This window comes from Hordeum vulgare, chromosome 6H (assembly GCF_904849725.1).
Source record: "Hordeum vulgare subsp. vulgare chromosome 6H, MorexV3_pseudomolecules_assembly, whole genome shotgun sequence".
NCBI lineage: Eukaryota > Viridiplantae > Streptophyta > Magnoliopsida > Poales > Poaceae > Hordeum > Hordeum vulgare.
Window position 1 is genome coordinate 12,527,488 of NC_058523.1, and position 23,209 is coordinate 12,550,696.

Sequence of the window (23,209 nt, forward strand, 5' to 3'; positions counted from 1 at the left end):
ATCAATGGCAACAAGCGCATGGAGACGTAGATATCCATATCGCCTACAATCGGAATCAGGACACCACTGCCCACCCTCTGACTTCTCAGTTCTCACCCCGAATTGTCAGTAACAAACTTGTTTAGTGAGTAGACGGCAAAGCTATATGCAGTAAAACCAGTAAGATGCTGCAAGCATACAGTAAATCATCAGAGCTATATGCACCACAACACCACAAGTTAGACGACAAAGCTTCCCTGAGTAAGGTAGAGAGTAAGTATAGGCCAACCAGTAAAGAGTTATTAAGCAGAGTTGCTACTCAAGGCAGAATAACCTAACAAGAACCAAACAGCAAACTGTGATGGGACATACCTTCTCTTCCCTCATGTGCTCTTTCTTTTTATAGATATAGGCAGGAACATTTGTAAGCATCCAATGCCCCAACCAGCATTTCAATAATGTTTGTTAATAGAATGCTGGTAAGGTCCTTTTTTACCAGAATTGTTTCAACGTGCCAGTTTTGCATAGGTTATCAGGACACTCTGAATTTTACAGAGGACCCATATAGTCTCAAATGGACATATCTCGAAGCTAATATCAAATAAGCTGGCTTTAAAAACTTCAAAATGTATCAAGGAATTCTTTGGAAGTGACTATTTCGTAACTTGTAATTGTACTGATTTACTACAAATCAAAATGTCAGTGCCCTCACAAACAATTCTTTTCAGATCAACCAAGTCAGCTTGTTTTTTGCAAATCAAACTGTGAAATTTTGTGTGCAACCAGAAGTAACTAACCCAGTTACTACTTGCCACAACTGCAAAATTATATGTATTGCACAATGAAACAGAGGACTCATGACAGTGTTCGTGTAACAAGGTGGCATGGTTCAATGTTAGCTCCTTCACGTAATACTTAAAGACGAAAGCCAGTACCTGTATTCCAGGGTATCATGAAATAGCGATTTAGAATCATACCATGTTGAAGTAGCAGTAGTTTCCTACAATTTTTCACAGAAAAAGATAAATAAGGCCAAAAGGATAACATTCCTCAACTTATCTCATTGAAAACGGTTTAACTAAGGATAAGGTTGCTCTCAGTGAAGCAGAGCAAAACATAGATGATCACACAAGGTTTTGGTTACCTCAAACCATTTGGGCCAGTTTTCCTATATATGGCCTAAACTGAGAAGGAACTACTATCGACAATGGTTCAATATTTGCAAAGCAACTGAAGTGAATGAAAATTATAATTATACTAGAAAGGCCTCAGTTTCAAGCAAGTATTTGGAGCTACACCCTCTGTACAAGTATTTAGGTACAGAGGGAGTACATGATCTAGCATTACGACTATAGTAGGAACCTGAACTGTGATTTAACATTTAGAAGTTTGAACCCAAATTTAAGTCCTTCTGGATAGCTAGCCAAAGTCAAGTCAATTATCAGAACAGCTTGCTATAACTGGTGACTAGGAGGATATAATCACCCAAGAAAATGTGTTCTAGAACTAAAAGCTTTGTAATATTTGCATTCTACAAATGTCAATGCCAGCAGCATTTGTGGTCGCAACTCATACACTATTTGTTTATCAAAGGAGATCTACGTACCGTCCTATGATGCAATTCAGACAGTAGATAACTAACCATAGACAGTTTTCCAACATAAATACCAATGACCAGTATTAGTATGTTTTTCCAACATAAATATCATGAGGAAAACATCATTCATTTGCGTCAATCCACAGGTGGACAGTTGTCAGACCCAACCCAGCTGCATGCTGCGTCTTTGAGCACACCACGCTGTTTCATCATCTGTCTAACTTGGTGCACACCGTCCCATTTTCCGGCGGCCGCAAGGGTGTTGGAGAAGGCCATGTAGGCGCCCGGTCTCCCGGCCCGGCTCAACTCGAATACCTCCCTTGACGCGACATTGGCAATGTCCACGTCGCCGTGCAGGGTGGCCGCCCCGAGGAGGGCCGCCCACACGTCAGAGTTTGGCCTCGCCGGTATCCCCCTGACAAAATCGTAAGCCTGGCGCACGCTGCCGAACCTGCCCAGCAGGTCCACCATGCAAGCGTAGTGTTCCATCCGTGGTTTGAGCGAGCAGTCGCGCTCCATGCTCTGGAACAGCTCCTGGCCTCGGGACAGCAGTCCGGCGCGCGCGCACGCCGACAGGGCGCTCAGGAATGTGGCATGATTTGGCCTGATGCCCCGCTGCTGCCCCCGCATCTCCTCCAACAGCAAGAGAGCCTCGTCCGTAAGGCCGTTCTTCCCGTACCCGTCGATCATCGAGGTCCATGTGACGACGTTCCTCTCCGCCATCCCGTCGAACACCCTCCGCCCATCCTCAACCCGGCCGCACTTGGAGTACATGTCGAGCAGCGCGCTCCCCGCCTTGATGTCGGAGAGGACGTTGCTCTTGATGACCTGGCAGTGCACCTGCTCCCCGAGCTCCGGCGACGACAAGAGGGAGCACGCGCCAAGCACGCTCACGCATGTCGACACCGTCGGCCGGAACCCCGCCCGCTGCATGGCCTTGAACACCTCCAGCGAGCCCCCCGCGGTCTCCTCCTTCTGGCTGTACCCCTCCACCATCGCATTGTACGCCACGACGTCCTTCTCCTCCATCCCGTCAAATATGGCCTCGGCGTCCCCGTACAGCCCTTCATTCATGCAGCCGACGATGAGCGCCGTGGAGCACACCACGCCGGGCGTCGGCACCATGCCGTGCACCCGCCGGGCGTAACCCAGCGACGCGTTCTTCACGTAGGCGTCCACCAACGCCGCGAAGAGGATCTCGTCGAGCGCCGCGAGCGACCTCACGACGCGCGCGTGGACCTCCCTCGCGGCGCGGGGCAGCGCCAGCGCCGCCGACAGCTTGAGCGCCATGGAGAGCGCGAACACGTCGAGCCGCCCCGTGGAGCCCGCGAGCCGCCGCACGATCCCCAGCGCCTCCCCGGGGAGGCCGAGGCGGAAGTAGCCGGCGACGAGGTAGTTGTGGGCGGCGTTGGTCGGGCGGGGCATCCCGTCGAACACCGCGCGGGCGTTGCGGTGGGAGCCGCACCGCAGGTGTAGGATGAGGAGCTTGACGGAGAGGCCCGCGGTGGGGCGGAGGCCGGAGGTGAGGAGCTGCGCGTGGAGGCTCTGCGACTCGCGGCGCGGCGGGGGCGCGTTGATGAGGCCCTGGACCGCCGCGGCCAGGGCGGCGGCCGTGCGCAGGTGGCGGGGCACGCGCGGGGTCGCCGAGCAAGACGGGCGGCAGTGGGGGTTTGTTTCTTGCATGCTGCCGCCGGCCGCCCGGCAGCTCGCCGTCGGCTTCGGCAGCCGGCCAACAAATCCGACGGCGGATGGGGAGTTCGGGAGAGAATGAGAGAAGCAGGCGAGTGCAGAATGTTTCCTTTTCGACAGAGGTGTCTCATACAGGTTTCAGTTAAGTTTTTTTCTTTTTAATTGAATTGTTTGGATTGCTGAAAGCAGGTTACGTCTGGGGTTATGTCATGTTCAATTTACTACTCCCTCCGTTCCTAAATATAAGACATTTTAGATATTGCACTACGAACTACATACGGATGTACATAGACATATTTTAGAATATACTCCCTCCGTTTTTAAATATAAGTCTTTTTAAAAAAATTACTAGAGAACTACATACGGATGTATATAGACATACTTTAGAGTGTAGATTAATTCATTTTGTTACGTATGTAGTCATTTAATGAAATCTCTTAAAAGGCTTATATTTAGGAACGAAGGGAGTAGATTCACTCATTTTGCTCCGTATGTAGTCTTCTAATGTAATTTCTAAAAGGTCTTATATTTTGAAACGTAGGGAGTATATTTCACGCAAAAGCGAGGCATGCGTGCTCATGCTCAACTCGACACTATCAACGACTGCAATCTTTTTGTCAGTTGTTGTATATCTCATCCTTTGTTACGGAGAATACCATGCCGACGACGATCAACTTCGTCGCCTATCATTCTATCTTGTCCTATTGTGCGGAGAATACCGGTACAACGAGAATTCGTTGGGTGGCGTCCCGGCCCTAATGTGAGAGCTTGATCCTAAGCGCCATGAGGCGGGAGAGACAAGGGAGTGACAAAGACATCATTGAATTCCTACAAATAATGGTATCGATTCTGAAGGAACGGATTTAGTCATGATGAAATCCTCATAATTAACTTGATTCACGACCAACATTGCCCACACATCATTGCCAGCAATTGCATTTCAAGTTGCTCCAGGGAATTTGCTTGTAGAGTAGTGTCTTCATAGTTTGAGTATTCCTCGTATGGAAGTAGTCAACGCTACCTTGAGTCCACCACGACAGTTCCTTCACAATTTGTTGTGACTACATTCTTTGGCCATTTGGCCATTCTTGGTCGGACAATTTGTTCTGCTTTGTCTTCCCTGCTATTATGCTTAAGGCAGTATGTTTATTTGGTAGACATTGCTACTTACTTCCTCTATTTCTAAATATAAGTCATGTTAGATATTCCACTAGAAGACTACATACAAAACAAAATAAATAAATTTCTAAAAAGACTTATATTTAAAAACAAAGGAAGCATATACTTCCTCCGTTTTTAAATATATGTCTTTATAGAGGTTCCACCAATTGACTATATACTTATGCATATGAACATACTATGCAAAGTGTAGATTCATTTATTTTACTTCATATGTAAACCCTAGTAAAATCTCTTAAAAGACTTGTATTTAAAAACGGAGGAAGGGGTAATTCAACATTGATTGCTCATATGTTCCCCGTGAACAACTTGGCATCGAAGATGCTCAAGTGCGCTAAGTGCATGCAAAGTTTAGTTATTAAATGGAAGTCAAGGACCTCTTAGCAAAGAAGACAAAACCAGGTCTAAATTGTGCTCCTTCTAAAAAAATTCTTTTACAGTCAACTGTTTTTCGAAAGCTCCTCGTGCCATTTCACCACAAAGTTTCCACACACCTAGTGAACAGCATCTCTGACGCCAAAAATATTCATATTTTTTGAATTTTCTACTCCCTCCGTCCCAAAATTATTGTCTTAAATTTGTCTAGATATAAATGTATCTAGTCACGTTTTAGTATTTAGATACATCTTTTTCTAGACAAATGTAAGACAAGAATTTTGGGACGGAGGGAGTATAATTTTACTTCAGTTTACTGTTAATGCCCAGGGCGCAAATGCACGTGGGCACCAAATTGATACTTCCGGTTTCTCAACATGTCAAATTTCAGTGTCTCAGCACTCGCTTCCTCTTCCTCCTTACACTCCCTGATTGTTGCAAGAATGAGTTTGTTGAAACAGTAGCATTGTAAAGTAGCCGTAAGGATTAAGCACTGCATGCAAATCGTTTGAATTACTGAACCACTGTTGAAATGCCAACAACAATATAATAATAAAACATAGCAGAAAGAATATAGATAATCTGTATATATATATTCTACTGCAAAACTGGAAGTGTATATCAGAGAATCTGTTTAAACATGCTGCTTGAGATGCTCTAACGTCCAAGTTTATCATTGTTCTATGCTTGCTGTGTTTGTTTCCTTCTTTTGATATGTTTTAACGAATTTACGTGAATGGCATTTTCAGATTGTTTGTTAACAATAACATTTGGCAGCCTATGCTATGAAGAGGAGCAACAACTGGATAGATCAACTTTGTTTTTCGCAACTAAACAAAAATTATGCATGACATTGCCAAGAGTTTAGCTCACACTATCATAACTGCTGTGGCACTGACACCAAAAGGATCAATGTGATGCAACAATTGCTAATAAATTGGACACACCAACAATAGCTTAGCTCACTCTAAACATGCGACTGAATAAACCAAGTCCATGCTAGATGTACCACAAGGCATCCACTTGGGTATGTTCGGCAGTATAAACTGAAAGAATAATGGAAAAATCTAAGGAGAAGCGCTGCATAAAAGCTCTCCTATGCGTCGGTTCATGCACATGCAAGAATCTTCTACCTCAGGATTAAATCATCGCATTAAATGTTTTTTAAAATTTTAAAAATAATTTATCTTATGGATTAATAATTTGATTGAAGATCACCGTTAGGTTCGTCTCAACGAGACCTTCAAAATAAGATCGCAAGTTGACATGTTTCATGGAATTTTTTTTCAGCGTTCCTAGTTATCACATTTATGTCATAATTGTTGTAATCTTACGGCTATACAGTTGTCACAAAAATTATACATAGTCACCAAAACAATAATTTTATATTTTTTAACTATTGCAGTATTTTGTGAAGCTAAAAAATGGTTATTAAAACACTAACAATAAGAAAGTAAATACATGAACCAGCCAAGTACAATAAATCAAGTTTTTTAATGTGGTATATCGACATTCATAAACCTGATAACCAAATTGATTTAATGTGAGAACTATGTGACAAATAATGTAACAAGTGATAATAATCTAACAAGTACCGACGAGAACAAAAGTTATTGAAACATGTCAACATAGGGTCTAGTTTTGAAGATCTCGTTGCGATAAAGTCACTGATGAAAACGGGTCATTAATTGAGATAACAGTTTGGGAGATAAATCTTTTTCAAAATGCAAAATCAAAAGAATATGTAATGATGTCATGTTACATGCATGCAAAAATGAATGGAAGGGAGCCACCGCATGGAAAGACTAATATGCGGCGCCGTTCCCTAGTGAAGTCCAAGAAAATAGCTCAAGCGGTTCAAATTTGAACAATAACACACAGCCTGAACAGATCATATAACCTTGCTGTTCAAAAAAATATACACTGCACATCGTGATTCACCAACAGCTAACAAATGATTACAGGCACAACCAAACATGCACTGCATATGCAGATAGTACAAACCTTACCGGTCAAAAATATATAAACTGCACAAGATGATTCACCAACAGGAAACCATCTTCCAGCTAGCTTACAAGCATCACACAGGATCTACCCTTCAAACTAGGATGCAAGAGGTGCCCCAGCAACAGCCAGTTGAGCAGTTATCACAGTATAAACACGAAAAAGAAACTACAACTGATTTGTCCAGCAGAACACCCGAAGCAGGCAGTTGTAGCGCCCCGCTTGCATCCCTACCCAGGTAAAAATCCTGGGAAGAGATCAGACGACTAGAGTATGCATTCATGTATACACATGTACACATCATTACGGCACTGTCAAATTAACTCATTGCTGTGAAAAAACCATATATCTCATATGGGCACTGACTGAGATGATGAACTGCTGCAGGCGGCTGTCCCTCTTGCAAACAGGTGTTGTTACTGCTGCTACGGGCATCCATGTCCATGCTGAATCAATGGCAACAGGGTGCATGGAACTGTCCATCACTGGCTTGGTCAGAAACCATATTGCCTACAATCAGGACACCACTACCCAAACTCTGATTTCTCACCCAAAATTGTCAGTAACAAACTGCAAGCATAAAACCAGTAAATTGCAAACATACAGTAAACCGTCAGAGCTATAGGCCACCACTAAACCACAAGTTAGACGACAAAGCTCCCCAGAGCAAGGTCAAGAGTATAGGCCAACCAATTTTATGCTACTACAGAAAGGAGTTGATGCCAGAAAATGACAAAAAAAAGTAGCATTAATTTTCGGTAATTATACCACTAGTCAGTTATTAATAAGCAGAATAAGACATAATAGCAGCAATTGAGAACATGACAAAGGGACGGTGGTAAGTACTGACAAATCTTGGGAGGTAAAAGCATAAGCCTAATGGATCTCCCCATCTTCTCCAAGTTCACCGTCTTCAAGCTCCTCATGCGCACCGTTTTTGCGGGAACTATCTCGATCCCTTTTGTGTCTTCTATGGCGGTTTTCACTATCTGAGTCTGAAGCATGGGTGTGCTGCATAAAATGACAACCAATTTCAACATCAGCTAGTCATCAACCCCTCTCAAGACACAAGTGTATACGCAAATAGTTGATACATCAAAAAAATCATCTTGTAATCCTTAGGAAGCAAACAAATTGCATAGGTTAGAAACTTAGAATTGCCCCAAGTCCAAAGTTGGAGTTGATCTTAGATGACCATTGGGCAGGAGCTATGCATGAAGGTGGCAAGTCTTACACTTGCTTGTCCCTGATCAAGAAATGAATTGGACCCTCCCCTTGGCCCTTGTGACAAATGTCAATTGTCATATAAGATTACATGCCTTTGTTAACTAGTTACCAGATAATTATCACAATCATCAATATATCATCAATAGCCATGTGGTATTGGTGTCTGAAGCATTTGTATGCTGCATGAATGGCAACCATGCTAATTCTTGATATATGACTTATGCAAAGATTATACTTTAAATAAATACAAATATCATATACTGACAATATCTCAAGTTCACCATTTTATTACCAATTTGAAACTAATGCATATCAATGTGCAACAATACATACGCACATGTCTCACCAAACTTTCCACATCACGATACAAAGGCAGCAATGTTCTTAATTCATTAACACATACTGTAAATTTGGGAGCACTAAATTTGGCACGAAGAAGACTTGAATTGACTAGGTGTTGGAGGCAATCTGTCAACCATTATTCTAAGTACCTTGATTTGGACAAAAGGATAACAAATGTTATACCTTCCTAGATTTCTTGCGATCACTGCTATGCCTTCGAGATTTCCTCGAGTCATCCTTCTCATCCTTTTCAGAATCTGTGGTGTCATGGTGGCGCCTTTTATGCTTCTTTTCTTTATCCTTCTCTCGTTTCTTGTCTTTTGAGCCATGAATTTCCACATCATCATCAACATCCATTTCATCTCTCCTTGACCGGTCCTTTCCTTTCTCCTTTTCTCTTTCCTTCTCTCGGTCTCTTTCTTTTTCTTTGCGATCTTTCTCCTTCTTCTCCTTCTCCTTCTCCTTCTTCTTTTCTCTCTCTTCACGGTCTTTCTCTTTCTTTGCCTGCATAGAAGAAAACATGCATGAAGCATATGTATAGGTAAACAATACATGCAGTTATGTTGCACTCATGTTTACATTTGGGCAACTATAATAAGTTAATATATGGGCTATTTGGATGGTCGACAGGACTTGCCCTGCCAATATTTTGGCATTGACGGGTAACATAGGCCCATGTTTGGATTGAGGCCCAATTTGCAGAACCACACTAATTTTTTGGCTGGAAAAACGCGGGAACAGATTTGTTAGACAAATTATTGGCGAGCCATACATTCAGGTAACACTTCTAGTTGGTAGCAAGCATGGCTATCGTGCATGTGCACTTCACATACACTTTTTCCACCACACACAAAACCACAAAACAAGTGGGTGTGAGGAGAGTGCGGAAAAAGACAGAACGTTCAGAGAACATGTAGTAGATAAATATCATTTCTAAAAGATGCCCACAAAACAAAAACAGCATAATAACAAGAACCAAACAGCAAACTATAATAGGACTAAATGGTAAACGGTTCAACACAAAACAGTAACATTACCTTCTCTTCCTCCCTCATGCGCTCTTTCTCTTTAAGCCTTTCTTTGAGGCGGACAATATATTCTTCAAAAAGCTCTTTAGCATATGTCTCACCACCCAGATCCCTACGCGACATATACAACAGACAAATCAATCCCTATCCCAAGAGAAAAACATAACAAATATAAAATACATACTGCCCACAATTTAATTTAAGAGAGGAACATTTGTAAGCATCCAGTTTCAAAACCAGCATTTTGCTTAAAATTTGTTAATACATACTGGTACGATCCCTTCTTACCAGAATTGTTTCAACGCACCAATTTTGCATAGGTCATCAGGACACTTCAAGTTTATTTAGACAGGGGCAAAATAATCTCAAATGGACAGATCTCCAAGCTAATATCAAATAATCTGGCTTAAAAAACTTCAAAATGTATAGAGAAACTCTTTGGAAGTGACTATATCTAACTTGTAATTGTACAGACTTACTACAAATCAAAATGTCAGTAGCTTCACAAACAATTATTTTCAGATCAACCAACTCATATTATTTTTTGCAAACCAAACTCTAAAACTTTATGTGCAGCCAGACCTAGCCCAGTAACAACTTCCACAACTACAAAATTATATGTATTCAACCATGAAACAGAGAGGAGTCATGAGTAATACTTAAAGATGATAGTTGGTACCTGTATTCCTGTGTATCATCAAATAGTGATTTAGAATCATCCCATGTTGAAGCAGCAGTAATTTCCTACAAATTTTCACAGCAAACATAAATTAGACAAAAAGGATAACATTCCTCAACTTATCACGCTGAAAACATGATTTAAACAAGGATTGGGTTGCTTCCAGCGAAGCAAGAACAATACATAGATTGATGTATATGATCACACAAGGATCTAGTTACCTTGAACATTCCGGCCAGTTTCCCTATATATACTGCCTAAACTGAGAAGGAACTACTATCGACAATGATTTGATATTTGCAGAGCAACTGCAGTGAGCCAAAATTATAATTATACTAAAAACAAAGAAAGTTTTTGGAACAACAGGGTCTACCATTAGGGCTATAGTAGGATCCTGAACCGTTATCTGAAAGTTAGAAGTTAGAAACCAAATTTAGGTCCTGGATAGCTAGCATAAAGTCCAAGTCAATTATCAAAAACATCTTGCTACAGCTGGTGTATAACTAGGGGGGTAGAAGCACCCAAGTAAATATGTATTGGAACTAAACGCTTTGTTATATTTGCACTCTACAAATGTCACTGCCAGCAGCATTTGTGGCCGTAATTCATACACTATTTGGGTATCAAAGTACCGCCGTATCATGCAATTCAGACAGTAGATAACTAACAATAGACAGTTTTCTAACGTAGATACCAGTAACAAGTGTTATTAAGTGTTACCGATAATTGTGCTCTGTTTGCTTAGTAATTTCCTTTACGATGCCGGTTGGTGAAACAAAAACAAAGATGCACTGAAGGTTCTGCTGGTACTCATAGTGAACAAAAGCTTTATGCTACCTTGATTGAGTACAGTAGATCTAGAAAATTATCACCCAGTCGCTGACGCTTCTTGGCCTCCTTTAGATCCTTTTCCTTGAGCCTTTCAATTAGGTCCTCATAAATAAGCTGTGTCACATCCACAAAAGAGAAGCAATATTGTTAGTCATAAGCTCATAGCTAAAAATCAATGGTACAATCACTTGTAAAGCAAAAATACCACTGAGATCATCTTAAAAATATTTTTGAACACTGATAAAAGAGTAAAACCACACCTTGATATTTATCTTCGACACTCCTTTACATTTTTCATGCTCTGTAACAGCAGCTTGGAAGTCCTCTAATGTCCATGAAGACATCATAGGAATCTAGAAATTAGAAGGTTGTCAACCATACATTTAGTGTTACATACAAAACTGTACCATATAATGCACCACACTTTTTCTTTGCAATAAAAATTATATTAAATGAAAAGGTACCTTTCCAGATTTCACTTCATCTTTAATTAAAGCCCTATCATCTTGATACTGAAGAAAAGATTAGAAACCATCAGTCCGCACAGGCAAAAATGGAACACAGAGGGAATGTAATACAATTAAATATAACGGAGCACACATCAGATTTTATTCAAAAAATGAACATCAAATAAACCAACAAGTAAAATTATACAGAATTTTAACCTCGAATTTGAATAATATGACCTAACATTCAATTGGGCATATTTCATGATACAAGCTTGCAGCTGTGGAGAGCGAACAATGCACATGAAAGAGCAGGATATACAAGAATCCATTATTATTATAATTCAGCTGATATCTAACTATTTGAATTTGAACAAAAAAAGCGATTATCAGATGAAGCAGCAGGCAAAGCTGTACCATTCCTGATTGAATCATTATCAGAAAACAAATAGACATGATTGGCATTATCTGATGGATAATCTGCCTCGTTGCCACCATAAAAGAAGATTCTGTCCCAAAACCGCCCAACTTAGAGAAGTACACTTTCAAAGAAAACTGACGCCATGAAAAATAAGAACTCCATTCCAAATTGTTCCAACTTACTTGAAAAGAAGTAAAAGAGCAAGTTCAATTTTCCAAAAGAGGACTATCTACTTTACCATTTTACTAGGATAAGCGTTAGGGCATCCCAGAGATGATGGAAACAGGATTATCATTTTTTGTTCCAACTTACTTAAAAAGAAGCAAAAGAGCAAGTTCAATTTTCCAAAAGAGGACTATCTACTTTACCATCTTTACTGGGATAAGCGTTAGGGCATCCCAGAGATGATGGCAACAGGATTATCATTTTTTTCATCAGTGTATAGATGATGGCTAAAGCGTGCTGAAAATGTCAAAAGAGGCCAGGGTAGACCGAACTTGACATGGGAGGAGCCCGTAAAGAGAGATATGAAGGATTGGAATATCACCAAAGAACTAGCCATGGACAGGGGTGCGTGGAAGCTTACTATCCATGTGCCAGAACCATGAGTTGCTCGCGAGATCTTATGGGTTTCACCTCTAGCCTACCCCAATTTGTTTGGGACTAAAGGCTTTGTTGTTGCTGTTGTATAGATGATGGCAGTAGGAATATCAATTTTCCAATGGTAGTTACCTTTACTAACATATGAACGGGTTTGTCTATCCCAGCATGCTAAAAAAGACCTAAATATAGCAATTTGACTAACAGGAAGATAATAGACTTCACCCAAAAGACTAACTTAACCACAGCCTAAGAAGTCTTTAATAAACATGGAGCATGAATGCAGAAGTTTTTATCCGTAAGTTAAACTTGGATGAGCGTAGCAGCAAGCTGAAGAACAGAGCTGGCTGAGTGGGTGACAGTGGCTTAACGTGATTAGGTTTACTTGTTCTTTCTCAATGGCAAAGCAGACGTATTTAGCTAGTTTAACTAAATGATAAACACCGTGCCTTCAAAATGATTGTTAACATTTCAGTGTTTCCTCAAAACAGAACATTTCAGGGCAGAATTTATCAAGTTTGTCATTCTTCAATACAAAATAGGGACCACCTATCAAAGTACTAAAACTGATAAACTGTAGTAGGACGTTTACAGATTGGTAAATTGGTAAATGATTACAATAATATCATCAGAATTTTGAGAAATTAACCTGTTTATCAAGCTCCTCCATGACATCATCAAAGAGTTCTTTTGGCATCGAGCCAGACAAGTTTGAAGCAACTGCCAGGTAAGCACGTGAATCCTTCACCTGAAAATTGATAAATTTAAGGAATCAGGTTAAACTCGTTTAACATTTGATTTAGGAAAAAGTGTATTCTTCATCCCTCGACTATTGGCAACATCCACACACTCCCCAACTCTAAGAACAGACAAAGTTTGTCTTTCAACTATTGTCAAATCTAAATTATGTACACTTTTCATCCCTGGGCCAATGCCACACTTGTTTTGAACAACACAGCACCTACCTATACGAGGCTTTTCAGACACAAGAAGTGATTTAGCATCTGGTGAGCAAGTCATTAAAAATCCAAAATTCATCAAAGTAGTCACTGTTTTATTTGAGATGTTGTGTCATATATACATGGATGTCAGAGCTTTTGAATGGATAGCATAGCTGTGACCAGCAGGAGCGTGAGAGCAGAAGAACAAGCACAGGTAGACACCATAGCCAGCAAGAAAGGCAGCAAGAAAGGAGAAGAGAGTCAAGGGACAAGATTACTCTGAATTGATAACTTGAGATCAGCATACAACCAATAGCTCCTTATATGTCGGATATTTTAACATAACGCAGAAGAACGGAAATCCCAACATGACTCTAATCCTAAACTGTTACGAACCTATCAATCTGCAGACTCTTCTATTGTGATCCCAACTACTGCTACAGTTCAGCCTATCCTGCAGCTGGCTGTGCCCTACACCTTACATATGGTATTCCCCACATCACAAAGGCATAGATGTGGGATGTAGATGGACCAAAGCAACTTTGAAATAGTCACAGACTCACAGTGATGAACAGTGGGTTGGCATTGACAGTTGAGCGACAATTCTGTCCAGTTTTAGAGTTGAGAGGTGCCAGTAAAGGAAAAATAATAATTTTAACCCATTACGAAAATAAATATTTCAATAACCTGTGAACAGTAGTCACGCCAGTAAGTTTTTGCATTAAGTGTACAATCAGCAACATGTTCTTCCATCATCTTCCGAAAGTCATCGCGGTTTTTCCGTTCTTGTCTCCTTAATTGCTCCTGTATTTGCAGAGTACCACCACTTACGTCCATGGCAGTAAAGCATTAGAAATATGTTAGTGGTGAAGATAACAACAAACCTTCTGAATTCTCCTCTGCTCTTCCTCTTCTTTCTCAAGATGCCTTATATAGTCCTGTAATAAACAGAAATGTTTCGTTAAACCACAAAATGATAAGAAAGTGATATAGAGTGCAGAAGATACGAACTTGGAAAACATCCAAGCGGTCAATCTTTTCAAGTCGGGTGTAGCGTTCATCATCCTCTAGCCGATCTTGAACTTTTCGCCACTGGGTGTTTGCCTGAGCATATATACAATTACACAATGATGACACTCTGAGCAAGTGAACATACACTAAATCAAAATGATGATAAGGTCAATAAAATTACCTTGATGAAATCACATGATTCAAGAAATTCTCTATATTCTGCTATGCGCCTTTTGTGCTCTTCAGCAGCCTTTGCTTTTTCCTACAATGCAACACAACACTTAACATATAAAAACCTCGTTTTCCATCAGAACTCACGATGCTGTACTTGTTGGAAATTAAGAAGTTGGAAATCTGTCATTCTAAGAAAGTGATTCACATTGTTTCAGTAATGATTCATCATAGGATCTTTAATCCATTCCATTGTTTGGTTCAAGGTAATCAGAAAGTTGATCACCAAGTGAATCACATTTAGTAGAATAACCCATGGAAAATTAAACTAAGAAAACAGCAGAAAACCTGCTGCAAACAGGTCCCCGTTCATACTGATTCCTGAGAGTGGCAGGCTATGTGCATTATTACTTGGCCAAGATTCCAAATATCAATACTTAATTAACTCGTGGTGAAATTTAGAAAAAAAAAATGAATATCCAAACCCACGAGCTAAAGCCTGACACATGGGTATGTGAGGGGCGGATGTTTTCTGGCCAAAGGCGTCTAATTTCCAGGAAACAGGCCAAACTAACAACGGTTTGTTCTTTTAGGGCCACTTCCAGTTTCCTTAAACCTGGGAAGAGGCCATTTCTTCACCATGCCCGTCTTAAGAATACAAAGCAAATTATCAAAACCGCAAACCAATACTCCAGAAACGAACAAAACATCAAGCTGGCTAAACATGTGAAGTTAAAAACATCAATTGCCTAACTGGCTTATCTGTGAGATAAAGCAATTAAAGTAAAATTGAAAAACAAAAGCAAGCAGTTCTACAAGTTATATGTTATAACAACAACCACTCCAATAATTTAGTGTTTTCATCTCATATTACCTTCTTTTGTAGCTCCACAAGATAGTTCTCAAATAAATCTTCACGCTCCTTGGGGCGTTCAACAGCATTGAACCTTTCATCATGCCCAAACATAGTAATTGCTTTGCTGCAGTGAAAAACAGCATGCTAAGTGTATGCAACAGAAACAGAAAGAACCATATTAACAAACAGAAACTTTAATTGTTAGAACTTATGAAAAGTGTGGAACTTTCCGTTATGGTTGTCATATACAAAAAGGAGTTTGAGAATATACCTCCATCTCATTGATGATGTAAGGTCCTTACATTCCTGAAATACGCAACAAAGCGTTTAATAATATTGTGAAAATAATGAGGACAATGAAAGCTTACTAGAGCAATCTTACTTCCAGCATTGTGAGAAAATCATCACGTGCTTTCCTCTGCTTGACACGCCTCTCCTCAACTTCAATCTTTTTCCGCTGGTTTAAGTACTGCAAAAAACAGCAGATATAACCATATGGGGACGGTTTACCACAAATCAGGAAGATGATGATAGCCAAATGATTCCATAAAATTATCTACTATAAGAGAGAAATAATAAACCTCATTGAAAGCTTGCTTTCTCTCTCCAAGAGTTTTCAGAGCACCATATCTTTTGTCAGATATAATAACTCTCATGGCCTGGGGCAAATTATATCACTATTGTCAGGCAATTGATTTATTTCATTAATAGTTCAATTCAGTTTCCGTACCTGATCCCATGACCAATCAGACTGGACATTTGCCGATTCAAGCAGGGACTTGAATGCATTCTTTGCTTCCTATGGTTAGAACAAAAATTAGGCTCACAAAAGTAAATCAATTGCTGGTTTTCAATTTATACATCTGTACTAGTCTTGCTCACCAATTTAGTAGCATAAACAACAGGTTCTTCTTCAATTGTTTTATCCTCCAGCGGAGTAACATTGATCTTCCCTGCAGTTGGCATCGTCTTTTTGGCCTCCTGGTCGCAGTAAAAAAATGTAGCATTAATGGACAGAGACAAAAGATTTGCTCTCACAGTCACATGGCAGCACAAAAATGTAGAGAGAAAAGGCAGTTACACCCACTACAAAAGTATAGTCCAATTTAAACTATCCGAATTCCAATTTATTAGAAGAAGTAAGAACATGCAAATATGCCTGAGATGTGTGAAAATAGCAGGCTTATGTAAAGGTAACCACTCATGATGTTGCCATACTAGTCCTAACTGTAATAGGAACCTCAGATTATTCATGGAACTTATCAAAAGATAGACTTGAGACTACTAAATATTGCATTGAGCCCTAAGTTTTAACAGGCCTAAATAAAAACAAGGAATAAAATAGAAGTTCTTAGTCCATGGCAGTCCATGTACTATCAGAATGTTCTAAACCAATAAGCATACAAAGCAATCCCAGTAACACTAAATATATTGTTGTTGTAAAAGAGAACCATCCATAAACAAATCTAAGCAGCGCACAAATATTGTGAGTTGTGACAGTAAGACAAATAAAAGGTGGAGAAAATATGTAAGAATGCAGACCTTGCATAAAACAGAGGAAAGGAACTAATTCTAAAATAATGATAAGTAGATTAACTCTTGCTAACGACCCATGCTATGTTTGATAAATATAGAGAACATGTGAAAAGCTACCATAATATACCTCCAAATCCTCAGCAGATGCTCCAACTTTTGTGTCAGTAGTACTTGGTAGAGATGAACTTCCATAAGTGTTTCTGCAAAGTTCAACATGTTAACAGAATCTAAGTTGCATTCAAGGATGTGAGGTAGAATAGGAAGGGAAATTGAGAAAACATCTGAAAATACCTGTTTGTCCCAGCATCGCTTGCAAGTTGTGGAACCCCAGTGCTCGTTGTAACAGGGACAACCACAGCAGCACTTGTTCCACCATTTTGCATGGAACCAGAAGAAGGTATATCCCCATTGTACGACGGGGCAGCACCAGGAGGAGGCAAGTTTGCTGTCGCATCATGTGCGCTTGAAGCAACTGTTCCTACTAAAGATGAAGACTGCTTGGCAGGTAAAACAGAAGGCTCAACAGAAACAGAAGTGGATCCAACAGGGGCAACAGTAGTGGATTCAATTTCCCGGACAGGCTGTTGATTTGATGTCTTTTCTGCTAATTCGCGTGCGATCTGAACAGAAAGACAAAAGTAATTGTAAAAATATTCTATGGCTTACTACACAATAATTACAGATGTCACATTAAAAAAAATACCCTTAGCTCGTCAGGAATAGACCATTTGGATTGCTTTGTCACTTTGTTATAATAGTACCTGGAACAACAGAATAGTGAGACTACCGACTACGGAATAAAGAAAAACAATTGAGGCTAACTAAATAATAGAACATCTGTGGCAAGTAATTTCAATGTGAACTTACTTCCGTCCTTCTGCTGTAGTAAATTCTTTCCATTCGGTTGAAGCGTCAGCCCGCTGTAACATTACAAAAAATATGTAATGGAAACAGTAAACAGCCATTTAATATTAGTGGAAAGAAGTAGGGGACACCAAAATGTATTCGTCCTATCAGACACTAACATGTTTCTTTTGTTACTATATATGCACTGCCCTCTGCAGGAGTCAGATGAAGAATGCATTTTGGGTTAATTGTAAATGTTACTTGACAATAATTGCCAAGATATATATGATAAGGCAAAAATGGAAGAAAACATGTTGCACTTATTGTAGGGTGTTCTACCGCCGATCAAAGAAAGGAGGATCATGCAAGTATTGTTCCATTGTATTCATCAATTTTGTAATTTAGATCAGTCATGTGAAAACAAAATAATAAATAAAATGCAGGCATCCAATGCGGAAGTTGTGCATGTTACTGAAGCAGATAAATAACATAGTTTTAAATAGCCCGCTATAGCCTTTTCAGGAAGGTGCCGCTAAATGGTATCATGTACAAATATGCCGCTATAGCTGATTTAAAGGCTCGCCGCTATTTGCCGTAGCCCGCTATTTAGAACATTGATAAATAATCAATTTATAGAAGCAAAGCACAAATCTCGACAGCGTAGCCTAGCATCGTTGGAAGTAACAATATCAACAAACGAGTTATACTACCAGCAAAATACCAAATGACAATCATGACCATTAATATGTTGATAACATGAATAACGGAATGTTGAAATAGCACACTGGAATTAAAGTTAAGACTTCATGAGAACAAAGACAATATTAGGAGGCAAAGGAAATATATAAAACATATATATGAGATATAAGCATACAACACAACTAACCTCCAAAGGTGTCATCAACTCAGCAGGTTTCTCCCAACTTGATTGCTTTGTCCTCTTATTGTAGTAGTACCTATGTAAAGAACGATACCAAGCAAAGAAAATAAGCAGACAGACCAAAAGGTGCAATACAATCAGGACGGACATCACAAAATTATTATTTAAAATAGAAAGATAACTTACTTCTTTCCATCCCCTGAACTGTGTTCTTGCCAATCTGCAGAGCTAGGTTCAGTTGAGCTCACCTGCACATTCCCCAACTGAGTAGTTGCACAAGCAAGGATATCCAATTTTATGTAGCATACAGAATGAATGGATGCGGGAGCAGTCTTTTAGTAGACAAAAACCAAGTGATGGAAATGTAGCAGAGGCCCTGCAGTAACTTACTGGGGGCACTGAAGCTGAGAGAGACTGATGCCCAGGCTGCACCATTGGTGACACAAGAGGTGCGCCCTGACCTGGGACTGTACCCCAGGGTTGAGCTCCAGGAGGAACCGTTGTTGGTTGATACTGAAATGTAGCATTGATAAACTTATTAACAATGAGATATTCTAATTATTGACATGGAGAAGCATTCCATATATATACATCAAAGGGAAACGGTGAGAAACAAGGCATACGGTATATGAAGGAGGCGGCATAGGGGTGCCCATGGTGGGCATATGTCCACCAGGGAATACAGCTTGCTGCTGTGGCTGCATAGGAGCTGATGACATAGGTCTAACTGCCTGGTATGGCATAGGAACAGCTTGTGATGCAGGCGGAACATGACCAGAATGAGGCATATGTGGCCCAGGTTGCTGAAAATGTTGCATCTGCCCTGGCATGCCCATGTTAACTCCTGGCATGGCCTGACCAACAGGCCGATACTGTTGTGGCGCTGGTTGCATGAACTGAGGAGGCTGTTGTGGCGGACCTGGTGGCCACTGGAAATGGAAGACGTAATAGCTATTAATAACCTAACATATGCTTATTATTAAGGTGCAGACCGCAGAGGAAGCAAAAAATATATATATAAGACGTCCTAATTTACCTGCATGGGCATTGGTTGTCCCATATTTTGTGGTGCGGTAGAACCCATCATAGGAGGCCGGGGGGGCTGCTTGGAAGATAATTAAGGGAGTTACCAGACTTGGACACCACGCAACAAAGAGAAACATTCGTGCGGAGGGTAAACCGTATTACGATCTAGGGGGGTGATACTTACCTGAGGCGGACCAGGAGTCTGCATATTACTCGCCATTAAACCGCATCAAACAACACGGATAACAGGAGGAACGTTACCTGCCAAGTGACAAATTGAGATGTTAGAATATATAACCTGCAGATGACACGATTGGCTGTCTGTCAATCGACGATTGCATCACGGTTGCATAGAGGACAGAAGGCAACTTAGGACTCTGGCACCCCTCCCATCTCAGAACTACCGCAGGGGGAAAAAATAAACAGGGCATGCCTTCCTTTCTGGTTAGGCAGGCATGTTTCTGGTGAGCAAAACCTGACCGTTGGATCAGGCTCGACGCACCCAAACCAGTGATACCGCTAACCGACATAGCTTACGCGCCTCCTCACCACCCCACCCTAGCTCATAAATGCCTGGCTACCTACGTCCCGAAGAAAGCAAACGGTATTTTAAACCATCAGGCTCCTCCCCTGCCTCTACTGGAACCAAAATATGGCGCGCACGGGGCTAGGAGAGTTAAAATGCGCTTGAATCGACGCTAGATGGCTTACCAAACCAGTTATACCGCTACAGATGGATCAGGCTCGACTCACCCAAACCAGTTATACCGCTACAGATGAGGCATCTACCAAGCGATCAGCTTGGTAAGCTACCAACGAAAAATACAATCAGAGACGAGGCAACTACCCTAGAACAAGGGACTGCTGCGCTGCCTAACGCACAAAAAAAATCTAGGGTTTACATAAACCTCCGACCAGCATGGAGAACAAGCTGTCCGTGTGCGGTGGCGGCCCGGATCTAGACCGGTCCTCCGGCGCCCAACCAGAATTCACCGGGGCGAAAAAAGGCCTGGATAATCAGCACGGTCCTGGATAATCGGCGGCGAGGGGGGGTGGGGGGCGAAAAAAGGCCGTACCTTGGAGAAACAGCGCCCAGGGACCGCGGGCGGGGCCGAGACGGGAGGGCCGCGGTGAGGTGGGTGGGCGCGAGGGGCGTGAGGCGGCGGTCGGCGGCGAACCACCGGCCGCGACCGGGGCTGTGCGCGTCGGCTCGGATGTAGTATGTATGCGTGCGACTCTGGGTGGCGTCGGGGTGGGCTGTCGGGGCGGCGGGCGGCGGTGCGGGGAACCCTAGCGGGGCGGCGCGGCGGAGCGGGGGAACCCTAGCGGAGGGGGGCGGGGCGGGCGGCGAGAGGAGAGGAGAGGAGAGGGACGACTCGCTGCGGTCCGGCGTGAGGGGGTCGGGTCTCGGTCGGTCGAGGGTCGAGACTCGAGAGTCGAGTCCAGACTCGGGACTGATGTGGAGCTGGGGCTGGGCCACCTTCCAGCCTTTAAATACGAAAATACGGGGCCCCCGGTATTAATGTGCTTCCCTGAATACGCGATCTTTTTCTACCCCGTCGATAAATGTCGCCGCCACGATAAGCTTGTGAGCAAAAAACACAAATCAAACCAAAACAATACATGAACAGTGAACTTTTTTTAATAATTTAAAAGAAGAAAAATCAAGAACTGCACGGATGTTTAAACGATTCAAAAAATGAAGCGGACTCACGCATCAAATTATCTATCACGAAAAGAAAAATGTTTTGACTTTTTTCCTGACCGGATGCACATGGGCCCGGACACCAAAACTATGCACTCATTCATATACAGCTATATTGTTTCAAGGGGAGCGTTCTGCGCCGGCGCGCCGGCCGAAAGTAGCATGCGGGCCGTCCGATCTGCCGGCCGCATGCAGACCGCACCGTCAGATCTGTCCTTGCAGCAAAATTCCTCGATTATGCAAATTTCGATCATGATGCAGCAAATTTCGATCACGGTTGCAGCAAAAATATGGTTGTAGCAAAAAAAAATCTACATGATCGTAGTAAAAAAACGACGTTGATGATGCGTGATAGCAAAGCAAAATGTGGGTTGTAGCAAAAACAATCCTGAGAACTCGGGTTGCAACTCTCGCGGACGTGTATGCAACTTTTTTAGTGAGCGGTTGCAACAAAAAATGATGTCAGTTGTAGCAAAAATTAACACGGTTGTAGCAAAAGTAAAAAAATACCGATTGTAACGAAAAATCCGACGAATTCGAGTTGCAACCAAACGTATATGCAGTTTTTTTTACTGGACAAATGTAGCAAATAGAAAACGCTTGTAACAAATATGAACGCTGGTTGCAGCGAATTTAGACGGGAGAAAAGTTGCATGCCTAATCAATTGCATTCGCAGGTCGCGCGTGACCGGCCGAACGGTTCGATCGTCGCACCGGCCACAAGCGTTTCCCTTGTTTCAAAGAGTATCTAGCCATCCATGACTATAAAAAAGCACACTATCTTAACTATTTGTGTCACCATCCTTGGGAGTCTTATGACCCTCCTAATGGTTTAATATCTGAGTGTACAAGGAGATGAATTAAAACACGACGATCATGTGCATTTCTTTTTTTACCCATGTTGATGCTATTATTAGCAATGTATGTCATTAGTCTTTGTAGGCTGTTGGTGTACTCATTATGTGGACTCATAATATGTGTTGCATGCACTTAAGTCAATGGCTAAATCAATGCTTGATGCTTTGCCTCCAATGGTCCATTTGGTTAATTGAAGTGTTTTCATAACTTACCCCACGTGGGGTATACATCATCGTTGTCCTTAAGTGCATTGTTGATTAATTGATGTCTCTAATCAGCACAACGGTATTGTTCATTCATCGGTAACATAGCTACTTCGATTACGCTAACGAAAATGAGCTTTGAAGCCATTAATACCAGGTAAACACCGTTTGTTTCCTCATATTGGTAACGGCGGAGACATCTAGCTGAACCAAATCTAGATTAATTAATATCTAACGAGCATGGTTGCTCAAAAAGGCGACAAAACAATTGAGGTCAGTTACTACACCACGTCAATGCTCGTACCTAACTCATCTTTTGTCAGGCATGCACTTAAAGCATATCCGTCAAAATAACTTTGCGTGCATCATAAACTTGTCCACAAGTACATAGATGATCGGAGCGCCTATAGCCTAAAGCCAAACTTTGTGTCTTCTCAGCTTCTCTCAACCTGCTACGTTTGAACATGTACTTGTTGATTAATTAATGTATCTAATCAAGAATATGATCTTGCTCATTGATCGATAACAAACCTATTTTGATTATGCTAATGGAATTGAGCTTCCAAGCCATTCATACTAGGTAAGCATCATTTGTGACCTTATTTCACGAGCATAGCAAGTTACTGATCAACTTCTTCAAGATCACCAAGACTGCAAATAAAGTCTTCTTCTTTAGACGAGGAAACAATCTTTGCCTTTAGCGCACGAGGTATTGCATGGCTTGGTCCATAAAGGTCTCTCTTCTCAACTTGTTGAAATTCGTGAGTACTAAGTCTCTC

At 41.4% G+C, this 23,209-nt stretch overlaps 2 protein-coding genes across 4 annotated transcripts; both read right to left on the reverse strand.

Annotated features, from left to right (window-relative positions):
- Positions 1-1,613: 1,613 nt before the first annotated feature.
- LOC123401999 (pentatricopeptide repeat-containing protein At1g28690, mitochondrial) lies at positions 1,614-3,387 on the reverse strand. The gene has a single exon (XM_045095852.1). It carries the CDS (start codon positions 3,257-3,259, stop codon positions 1,712-1,714), a length of 1,548 nt encoding a protein of 515 aa, XP_044951787.1. The 5' UTR covers positions 3,260-3,387; the 3' UTR covers positions 1,614-1,711.
- Positions 3,388-7,553: 4,166 nt separating this feature from the next.
- Positions 7,554-21,085, reverse strand: LOC123406356 (pre-mRNA-processing protein 40A-like). 3 transcript variants are annotated; one of them, XM_045099862.1, is made up of 29 exons: positions 20,741-21,085; positions 19,849-19,925; positions 19,675-19,740; positions 19,262-19,567; positions 19,029-19,151; positions 18,825-18,886; positions 18,645-18,714; positions 17,780-17,832; positions 17,616-17,673; positions 17,204-17,532; positions 17,040-17,112; positions 16,259-16,357; positions 16,107-16,175; positions 15,958-16,035; positions 15,759-15,845; positions 15,648-15,682; positions 15,395-15,500; positions 14,531-14,611; positions 14,350-14,442; positions 14,223-14,276; positions 14,026-14,142; positions 13,047-13,145; positions 11,395-11,442; positions 11,191-11,283; positions 10,937-11,044; positions 10,100-10,164; positions 9,430-9,532; positions 8,576-8,896; positions 7,554-7,834 (listed from the first exon to the last, which is right to left on the reverse strand). In XM_045099862.1, exons 2-29 carry the CDS (start codon positions 19,882-19,884, stop codon positions 7,700-7,702), a joined length of 2,967 nt encoding a protein of 988 aa, XP_044955797.1. In that variant the 5' UTR covers positions 19,885-19,925; positions 20,741-21,085; the 3' UTR covers positions 7,554-7,699. The 3 variants fall into 3 exon arrangements, with proteins under 3 accessions (XP_044955797.1, XP_044955798.1, XP_044955799.1); XM_045099863.1 differs by having other exon boundaries at positions 7,764-7,834; positions 8,542-8,896; XM_045099864.1 differs by lacking the exons at positions 7,554-7,834; positions 8,576-8,896; positions 9,430-9,532; positions 10,100-10,164 and adding an exon at positions 10,801-10,851.
- Positions 21,086-23,209: the final 2,124 nt, after the last annotated feature.